The following is an 11,006-nucleotide window of genomic DNA, read 5'->3' as shown; positions in this document are numbered from 1 at the left end:
CTAATTTTTCATTACTGCAAATAATTTAAAACTCCCAAGAAGACAGAGTGATCATTGAATTATCTCATTTATATTCAAATTCCCGAAACACAACTGAAAACTAACGAATAGAGTTCGAAAACGCGAAAACGAGGTGATGTTTACGTCCACGCCTGAAAATCTGTCTGAGTGAGAAAAGTGTCTGAGCGGATGCGAAAAGGGAGTATTGTTACGTTATTTTTTGCATCTTCTTGATTGGCCAATGTCACGAAGTAAACAAGGAAGTCGGTGCTCGGGGAAAGGTCCATAAGGCAATATAAAAATCAAATTTTGCTACGCATGAATGCATTCTAATGTCATCCTTCTACCGAAACCCAGATCGGTCTATGAGTAAATACAGTATTCAGTGTTGGACCTTCGCAATCGATGTTTAGTTGTATTTTCATGGATTATGAAACCGAATAAAAGATGAAGCATTACAAAGGTTTGTATAAATATCTTCATCTGTTCCCGACTCGGGAGTTTCAGCACACATACGGTACGTGCAGACGTGACGTTTTGTTGCTTTGTGCGGATGGTAATTTGCAATCATGCACTCGTGAATTGTACGAAAAATGAATGACACAACAAACCTTCAATTACTTCTGCGTTTACGGTATCATTTTTAACAACGAAGCATCATGGGCCAATGTAATACAGTACCCCTGGTCTATTATATGCTTTTTTTTCTCATCTTATTTTGTTTTTGTATTATTTTTGCATTTTGCAAAGCAATTTATACAAAAGTTTGAAATAACAAAAATCATGTAGGGTCTAGCGAAGTTAAAGGCTTAACTGCTTACATAATTATATGATTGTTGAATTAAGGAATTTGAATTGAATATTTTAATGTTTTGACTGTTTCTATGTTTGTATTAATGAATGAGCAAGACTTCGAATTGTAACTCATGGTGCGATGGCGTGGCTCATTGTGCTAAGCATTAGGAATACGCTCGCCACCACACCTCTTAATACTCTGCCATATGGTTGAGCCGTCTTATCGTCTTTTCTATACTCCAGGATAAATCTGTAAATTGTATCCATGTAGGTATGTTGGGTCTAGTATAGTTTAGTACCACAAGTACTTCCGGTTGGCGTAGCATAAGGAATTTTGGATATGTTATTCCTAACCCTCACCTGACTATATCATTCAAAAATTACGTCACTACGACGTCACAATCACGTCATAGAGCTTGTCAAGTATAGCTACTATTGTCCGAAATGGCATCTGCGCCGACAATACCGAACTCACTAACGCCAGCGGTCTCTCTCATATCGGGATCTTTACGACGAGAAAACGAGAGAAATAGCTTGCTAGATTTCGGGTGATCGTCTGCGCGTTTTGGACGACCATCCGTACACTTTGTAGGTATTTATTACGCCACTGTGGCGTCGTAGTGACGTAATTTTTTGGTGACATAGTCAGGTGAGGGTTAGGAATGACATATGCAAAAATTGTTGAGCCAGGCTAACTAGAAGTGCATGTCCTACTAAACTATACCAGACCCGGTATGTTAATGCATAACTGTATACCAGATATAAATACACTGTTGAATTATAGATAATTAAGTTTACTGATTTTTGATTTTTGCCAATGCCAAATTAATATAGTAAAAGTGTATAATTAGGCATTTAGTTGTAAATGTGAATAGATATAGTTTATTTAATTTGCATATTCAATGACCTTTGCTATTTTGCTTTCAAAAATTTCAGTAATGGTTTCTTTACTTATTTGAAAGATTCTTTTGAGTTAGAATGCTGGTTTTCTATGTAATATACCACAAGCCTGTGGACTTGAAGGTTTTAAATATTTTTATACTACGTTAGAGGACATTTTATACAAAACAATATTAAAATGATAATAATACATATTATATGTTATATTTCAGATCGGAGTTTCCATGCAACAAGGCAGGGAATTAGCAATGAATCAGTGTTGTGGAATCATATCCAGCAGGTATGCAGAAGAGAAGAAGATATCGGGAGGAGATTGTCATCCTCTGCACAATTACAAGAATTTGTTGCAAAACCAAGTTCAAAAGCAGTAAGTTGTTCTTTGTATTTGTAGTTGTTGAATTATTAACATTGAGCAAGAATGAAGGAGACATAATATTTAATTTTGAATTATGCTTTTTCACGCCTAGGTACCACTCCAAACCAAGCAAGTTATCCCCTAATACGTGATAACTACTTTGTTTAGAAGAAATTTTTCTGGCCAGATTTTTTTGTGGTCTTTCACTCAGAACAAGATCCTTCGCAAGCATTATATGATATGTATGTTAAACTATGTTCAAAATCTTTGGAATCTGGAATCTTTATGGTCCAACATCTTTTTTGTGCCTTTCACCCATAACAATGCACTGTACAAACTGTCACTGATATCTTGATATGTAAAAGTAAGCTTGAAAAGACCAGAATCTTTCCGATTCAACATTTCCTATTCAATTTATTAACCCTGAGTGTGTCACTTGTGTCTATGGGATTTGAAACCAAGATTTGTAATCTGTGATGTTAAATTCAACCCTTCCAACTACTGGGCAAACACATAATGAAATATTGGTTTGACTGCTATTTACTTATTCTGTCATATTTTTGCTCAGCTCTAGGTTTGATCATTCAAGATGATTACAAATGTTTATGTTAAGGCAAGCAATTTGGGTTATTTTTCAAATTTCATTTTAATCTAAACAAAATCGGTGAAAAAACATTTGTATGGCATATTTGTTTATCAGTCAAAATAGTACCTATTTACATGATTTCAGTAGAAAGAAAAATGTTATAATTTGAATTCAATACCCAAATATCTCTATATTGACTAGATTAAACTATAATCCAGCATAGTGATACTGATAAAATTTATAATTTTACTTTAGCTGATATCTAGAAATTTGGATCAAGCTCTCAATTCATTGCTGGATGTTTTCTTTGAAAGAAATGTGGATGAATTACAGCGTCGTGTTACAAATATATTGGCAAATATTGCAATCACACTATCATATGATGCGTATCCCTTCTTTCAGGTATATCAATTGTTTTTGAAAAATTCATCCTAACAATCACTCAGACTATAGTTGAAATCAGGGTTGGGGAGCCTCTATCTGACGCCATGGAGCTGTAATATTTCGTTAGAGTCTGTACCAAGTTTTCCCATCTAGATCAGGGGTTGCCAAAGTGAGGTTCGCGGACCTCTGAGGTCCTTAATGTCTGCACAGGGGGTCCGCAATGATATGAAGAGAACCTCATCTATCATATTAATGTCTTTCGTGTTGTAAATGAAACATTATTCTCCCTTGTTGGTTAGTAACAAAAATTGATACAGCAAAATATGGGGGTCTGTAGAAAATAAGGTCCACGAACAGGGATTCGTGATTCAGAAAGTTTGGGAAACCCTTATCTAGATGGAGCTGGACTTGAAGCTACCAGAAATTTATGGGGCTGCAGCTGCAGGGATACACATGTTGATTTGTTTTTTAAAGTAGACCGATAATAGTTTTGTCGGTGCTATATAGGTAAACTGTCACATGTATTTCTCATGTTTTGAATCTTATTTTCGCAGTTTTACTGATTTTTCCAATGTTACAGTGTAATCTTTATGTTTTTTGGGAAATCAAAATAAACTTATACTATACATATTTATTGTGTGGGAGAGCATAGTGAGAGTTCTATCTAATTGGATGCCGTAATTTGGTTAGGGTAATAGTTAAGCCTTACCAATTTTGGATTGAAGCATGGGGTTTTAAGAATTGCTTTATTAGGATAGACTGTCATCTATGAGTAAATGCAGGCTGAGGGTTCCTATTCGGCCCATGCAGGCCAAATTCCATATTGGACAATATCTATCATTTTTGAATTAATATTGCCTTACTTATAAAAATATTCATATGTTTCTTGTTAATTTTTATGCAGTGGTTGGTGAGGCAATTTCAAGGAATAGCGAATGATACAGTTCGAAATTTTTTGCTCAAAAGCCTGACTGAACTTTTACGGAAGGATCTTCAATACAGATACTATGGGAAAATGATGGGTGCTTTTTTTTTTTTTGTTAGTTTTATTTGAAATTATAAATGTAAGGCTTTTTAGGCCGAACAAAGAATTGTAAAACATATACGGTATATTGCCTTGTCTTGCTTGGTCTCAGATTTTATGAGAGTTTTTTCTCAAACGTGATGACCTGAATTTTATCCAACTTCAATAAAACTATTTCTGATGACTGACCTATTTGTGTTTATTGCAAAAATACCACCTTGGTATTCAGCATTACTAGCAGAACCAAGTGTTAGGAACAGGTTCGAGCACTTTTGATTATGACGTTCACAGGTTTGAATCCTGTGGGGGTAATCATGTGTGAGTGAGTGCTGGACTTCTTGACACATGCAACAACTCGTCCATTACGGCTACCTCCATCACCAAGTGCATCTGACAATAATAAATGGTGAACTATACCATGACCAGCATGGATTGGTAAACGTACAAGAGGCCTTGGTTCTCTATATTATTAAACAGCTTTACACTCTCCTGGGATAAATATGAAGAATCCTACTAAACTTTCCATTATCTTCATATAAACTAACTATGAGGTAAAAGATTGCTAAATGATCAAAGATACGGAGACCAGTAAAATGTCAGAAGTCGCTAAATTTAAATAAAATCATCACTGTTGCTTACAAAGCAAATATTTTGATTGACAATATTTTAAAAAATGTTGTAAATTTTTCTTTTAGTATTAAAATTGATCATGAGTTCGACCAAAAAATAATGAATATTTGATGTTTGTGGCTTTATTCATTTTTGGTTTTGCAGGTTTGGTTCTCAGTGAGCTACAAGCTTTACTTGAAAGTGTTGATATTCCAGAGCATTTACCAGTTTGCATCGATCCATTATTGTTGATTTCTAAAAGTTATCCCGAGGTTGGTAGTGTACTTTAAATTGTGGTCACATCTTTGCTCAGGAAAAGGTTTTAGCTTCTAGAGCAGGGATGGACAAGGTGTTTGAACCAGGGTTTAAAATTGTGCCCATCTGGACTGGCAGGCTATGTAAGTGTGACGTAAAAAAATACATTTTATGAACAATATTTACAGTGTTACAAAAGCAAAAGTGCAAAAGTCTCACGTCAAAACTTAATCTAAACCTCTCGTAATTCCCTGAGCTATTTTGTCAATAGTCAATAAAAATTATGCAGTAGGGGGGGGGTGGGGTATATTGAGCATATGGGGTTAATTGAGTACAAGGTATAAAAACCTCGCTAACTTTTTTGTATGTTGAGTGAATGGTTTGTACTTTGTAGCAACAATAGTTCATATCCTATGCTTCCATTTCATTGCGTATAACTCACTTGCCTACTAATGATAAAATTGTGTTAGATGTTTGTATGTGAAAATTTTTTTGTTCACGAAAAAAATTGTTTTGGAAACTTTCACGTGACACTTTTCTGATAGTATATTTTAAACTTTTTGTGATGCTTTTTAGTACCTTAGTAAAGACTCTCTTTGCCCCAGTAAATAATTTTTGTGTAACTCATTGACTTTTTGTTTCATTGATGTTTGAAAAAATCGAGGTAAATTGAGTCTGTCGGAAATTTACCGTGGGGTAAATCGGGTTTATGCATAAATGGCCTCTCCCACTGCTATAACACAGGATTATGAGGTTCTGTGTGACTATTTTGAGCCCTAACACTTTTTTGTAGCCTTTATCATGTCCATCTTTAAATATAGGCTTCTATTTTTCATGAATATGAGTGTAAATCCACAATGGGCAATCGTAGGATTTTGAGAAAGCAGTTCTTTTCTTGTAACTAAAAAAAATAGTAAAAAAGAAAGCTGTGGACAAGCCAAGCACAGAGTCCTACTCCACCAGTAAGCTTAGTGCATTTACAAAGGCCTTAATTGACGTAATCACACTCACTGTCATCTCCGAAAACATGTGGTAATAATAAAAAAACAGCCTTCTCAGAAAAAGAATTCAGGCGAAAACTATATAACGTCAGTTGAAAGTATATACCATTATACTGATAGGATAGACTTATAGGATAAAACGGATATGATTGGTAGAAAAAAGAAAAACAGCAAAGAGAAAGATCAGAATATTAGTTCAGAAAAGCAGTAACAGAGTCAGAATTAGATTCGGCTTCATTGACGACGAGACAGAATATGAAACAGAATTCTCACATAGTACAGCTGATTATAACAGAGGACTGACTATAAGTAGCCTATTCTGACATTAATGAAATCAAGACCTTGACTGGCTGGTTGAAATATGGGGAAAGGGAATTCCTTGGCCAAGTTGCCCTCACCAATGTATATAAAATGAACTTTGTATGATACCAGTGCATGAAAGAGCTCAAAGATTCTGTGTTAAATTTAACCCAAAATAGGAATATAAAAAGTATCTCTGTTAAGGGAGTTGTTGGCCAAGTCAAACCACCCATTTCTAGTCCATAGTGAACTTGTATTTGAACTGAAAGCCTATTTGTGGTAAAAAGTTTATGAAAACCATAATTGCGATCTATCATACCAAGTTTGAAGTGATGTCAGATAATTATGTTCCAAGATTTTTGTAATTACTATTTTTTAAAATAAACTATATGTACCCAAGTTTCTCATGAAGGTCTTTGATTTGGTTCAGGGCTTTCTTAGATTTGATTTAACTGGTAGATATCAGTATACTCAATTATCCTCGAAAAATGAGGTAAATTGAGTATACTGACTTCCAAAAAAAAATTGCATTTTAAGGTGACTTGAATACATTAAATAAGACTCAATCAAATCCAACAAATATTTTTATTTTCAATTAGCTTCACCCCCCCTCAAAAAACTGTCTTATCACCCCCCCTGTGGGTTGCGCCGCACCGTTTGAGAACCACTGCTTTGACTACATTTCATAGAGATTCTATATAGTCTAATATTATGACATCACTCTTTGTTGAAGGTGTTTTTCAAGCATTTCCGAGATATTGTTGATATTCTTGTTGGTTGGCATATTGATCACTCTCAAGATATCTCACTGATTATATTTTGTGCAAGTAAGTTGGTTTATTTTATTATTTCCAAACATTGTAATATACAATGTCAACATTATTATATCTCATTGTTTATGTGAAATTTTTTTTCTTAGACGCATTACAAAGCCTTCAACCACATTGGCAAAATGACCTTGACTTTTCTCTGACCTTACTGAATCAATTTCTCGAAGATATGGAAGCATATGCGGAGGTAAGTTCGTATATATTTAGATTGTTTTGGAATTCAGATATTTTTATTGATTTTATTTTGCTTGCAATTGAGTGTCTACATTAATATCTTACCTAATCAAGCTACAAAATTATTTGATAACAACAGTGATACGTTCAAAATAGAACAACTTTTTTTTTAATATAGGGAATTGACAAACTCCAAGAAACAGTGGAATTAGCAGAAAATCCAGAATCCCTATTGATGAAAACTGCTGCATTGCTCCGTGCTTTCTCAACAGTAGTGCGTAGCATAGGAAGTGCATTTCATGCTGATGAAACCGGTGCAATTAATGAATCTTTTGTTTTAGAGGTTAGTGTTTGTATTATAGACTCCTTTTGAAAATTTTGTTCGGATGTGAATTTTATAGGCTCAGCGACGTTGCGCACCATGCTTAGCGTTAGGAATACGCTCGCCACGCACATCTAATTACCTTGCAGGTTCGAATTCCATGTGGGGATTGTTATGTGCGAGAAGATTGCTGGACTTTTTGCCGGCGTAGGGTGGTTCACGTAACCGCTGGTCTATTATGGCTTCCTCATCCATCAAGTCAATGCTTCCAAAAACTAATAACTGGAACTGGCTAACTAATCCCATACCCAACATGCACTGGTAACTGTCGAGAGGCCGTGGCCGCCATATGAATAACTCGTCTTATTGGCATTCCTCTCCCGGGATAAATATGTAAATCCGATCCTAATTTTATTATCCAGCATTACCATCATATATACTGAGTTTCATATTAAACATTATCCAGTTAAAAATATTCGATAAAAAATTATAGATATATTATAGAATGTCGCCCCCAGGGCTGCAGGCGAAGGTGCCAAGCTTACTCATCTTTCTTGTTACTCTCAGTGCTAAATATGGTCAGTGTTTTTGCTGATATAGCATTTTTTTTATACTCTCTTCAATGTGTCTGAACTTACATTGTTCCAAGCTTGTTTACAAATATTGCAAGCTTTCGCTTCACTTCTGGGCGTCACAGCATGTTCGATTGCAATAGGTATATATTTTAGCCTGATTGGCAGCTGATTATTAGTCAGTATTTACAGCAAAATTTTTGGAGGTGCGAGAATTTTTTCTTTTTACCAGGTTGCAACACTGTTTCCATCAACATAAATCGTATCTTAAATTCCTTGCCAATGGTAGATTTCTGTTCAACTATTTGATGCAGCTCGTTTCTATATTTCCTGTTTTTTGTTACAATACATAAACGAGTATTGTATGCTTTAATAATGACTCTGTTAAGTTAAAATGACATGGACTAGATATGGAATCATACTGTCTCTATGAATCACCACATCTCTATCTAAATGCTGACCTGATTTAGGTTTGGAATATGATGGAGTCTGATTTTTATTTTTGAAACAAAAATTGTATCCAATAACACCTTATTAAAATTAATTGATTTTGAAAATCAATATATATTTTCAAATTTTTAGTTTACTTTTTTATTCAAGTTTACCAGCCATTTACGCGAACCATCCTAGGGTCACGAAATATCCAGCAATCTTCTCGCACATGTATATTCCTACAGGATTTGAACCTGCGTATCCACACTGGGTAATCAGAGCCGCGGTGGCGAGCATATTCCTAATGCTTGGCATGATGCGTCACATCGCTGAACTTCTAAAGTACTTCGAAAATTGTATTAAATTTCCTCATTATATATTATTGTTGCTTATTCATCATTTACTTCGGGTTTTGAGGATGATGTTTACTTTAGTATTTTATTTAGTTACTGCAGAGAATTATTGTGTGCGCTCAACTTGTCGGCGATTTGTCATTTACTGCCACATGTGCAGCAAACGAATGCATGCAGTTATTGATCGCAGCGATACATTGGAAACGTGAAGAAATGCTTTCCGAGTCTCTGTTGACTTACGTTGTGCATGGAGTAGAAAGATCAGAATCAGAATCTAGACTCGTGCTTGCATTGAAACTTGTTATTGTTGTAAGTCTGAGATTTTTTTAAGTTGTTTCATATATAACTAACTCGGAATGTGGCTATGTACTAGAAGTCACTTTTAGATATGGATATACTATTTTTGCACAGTCCAGAATCTTTGTGGTTTAGCATTGCCTAAACCAGTGGTCATCAAACTGCGGTACGCAAACGAAATTTTTTGTGGCCTTCAAACGACTTCAATTCATAAATCAAAAGTTGCTCGCAAACTTATTATTATCTGTACACGGATATATTATGTCCTAACAATGGCTGTTATAAAGCATTTGTTTTGTAATAGTTAACTGAACTACTTTGTCGTTTAAATCAAAGATATTGACATAAACGGTGCAATGAAAAAAGAAGGAAATTTGAACAAAAACTTGAAATCATGTCAATTTTTCGCTTGAATTATATTCTTTAAAACAAAAATAATGCCGTATGTAAATTCAGATTCACAAAACTTTTTACAAACTATCATATATGTTTCAATATTTCAGATTTTTTGATGTTTTTACTTTTCAATGTAGATGGTGCAAGAAATTGGATCTGCTTTACCAGCATGGTTTGTTGTTGGTTTACTCGGACCAAGCTCAAGATTATTGCCATTGAAATATGGGAGAAATCCTGAAATAACTTCCGAGTTATTATCCTTGTATCAAGCTTGTTTGTCTGTTCGAAATGTTTCACTTCTACAAACTGCATACAGGTAAATAAAATTTTTTTCTTTTATCATCGCTATTATAAGTACAAAAATTCTACTCTGACTTCGGTCACTGGGAATTGGAAATTTTAACTCTGACTTCAGAGAATACGACTTCGGCTTTGACTCTAGATTCTCCTCTCAACCTTCCTCTTTTCGCTTATTTCGCAACTCTTTATTCCTTCCTCATTAAGCGTAATTTGTGCAATCTTTAATTGATCGTTATCTAGCGTTATGTGTAAGTTGCACTCCCGCTTTTGTACAGTTTAAGTAGTTTGCATAATAATTGGGCGCACAACCTGATAACCCTACCCTTGTACACATACTATGTTCAGATTGTGCGCCATCTTGGTGCACATACTTCTGGAGCACCAATAATTGTGAGCACAAATGAATGTTAGAGTAATAATGAACAACTAAAGCATAATTGCAATACTATGGCGAATAAAAGGCAAAATTTTTTCCCAAGAATGACAAAATTCCTTTCTAGTTGGGAAACATGCCGCGAAGCTATCTTGCCCTAATGTATTTCTTATATTACCTCTTAGAAATGTGATTGGTGAACTACAATACGCACTGAATCAACTATTAAAAAAGCTCGATCCAGAAGCAGAGTCGATTCAAATAATAAAAGATGATCCATTCGGTGAAGTTAACGCTCATTCAACTTTTAGTGGGAGTTCGAAAAAGTAAGTTTCTACTTTTAGCTGGGTTTTCTACATGATTTGAGTGATGGTTGTTCAAAACAACTACTTAGAAAATACGAAACTTTCGAACTGCAAGAACACGTTTGCCATCTCATGTTAGTCATGTGTGTCCATGTCCATATATCCAATCCATTGCTTGCCTATTCATTACTATATGGTAATTGGTAAACAAAGCGTATTAGATTACCAGTATTCAATTGAATATCACAATAAATATTTAAATATGTTCTGTATCTTTGTTAAACTTTTGTTTGAAAAATATTGTTACAGTTCAAAGTCACAAAGAAATTGTGTTGAATTTATGTTGAAAACTGCATTATTCGATGTCACTGCTCTGTCAGAAGTTGCCGATGCGAAGAATTCTATTATTGGGGTAAAGTAGATTATAATCTGTTTCCAGTGTC

The 11,006-nt window shown here is 34.7% G+C and overlaps 1 protein-coding gene across 2 annotated transcripts in view; it reads left to right on the top strand.

The window, feature by feature from the left end:
- Positions 1-315: 315 nt before the first annotated feature.
- Positions 316-11,006, top strand: part of LOC120332201 (serine/threonine-protein kinase SMG1-like) — a 53,003-nt gene continuing 42,312 nt past the window's right edge. Inside the window, exons 1-12 of one of the 2 annotated variants that reach the window (XM_078119113.1) lie at positions 316-463; positions 1,908-2,062; positions 2,892-3,038; positions 3,925-4,042; positions 4,819-4,925; positions 6,943-7,036; positions 7,129-7,226; positions 7,392-7,556; positions 8,986-9,201; positions 9,723-9,901; positions 10,444-10,584; positions 10,873-10,975. In XM_078119113.1, coding sequence (XP_077975239.1) covers positions 448-463; positions 1,908-2,062; positions 2,892-3,038; positions 3,925-4,042; positions 4,819-4,925; positions 6,943-7,036; positions 7,129-7,226; positions 7,392-7,556; positions 8,986-9,201; positions 9,723-9,901; positions 10,444-10,584; positions 10,873-10,975 — 1,539 coding nt within the window. In that variant the 5' untranslated portion in view covers positions 316-447. Of the gene's footprint in view, positions 464-501; positions 670-1,907; positions 2,063-2,891; positions 3,039-3,924; positions 4,043-4,818; positions 4,926-6,942; positions 7,037-7,128; positions 7,227-7,391; positions 7,557-8,985; positions 9,202-9,722; positions 9,902-10,443; positions 10,585-10,872; positions 10,976-11,006 lie in introns of those variants that run through there. The other variant, XM_078119114.1, reaches the window with a different exon arrangement.

Source organism: Styela clava, chromosome 13 (genome assembly GCF_964204865.1).
Source record: "Styela clava chromosome 13, kaStyClav1.hap1.2, whole genome shotgun sequence".
NCBI classification, from domain to species: Eukaryota; Metazoa; Chordata; class Ascidiacea; order Stolidobranchia; family Styelidae; genus Styela; species Styela clava.
The sequence above is the reverse complement of the archived record's forward strand: the minus strand, read 5'-3'. Positions and strand labels throughout refer to the sequence as shown.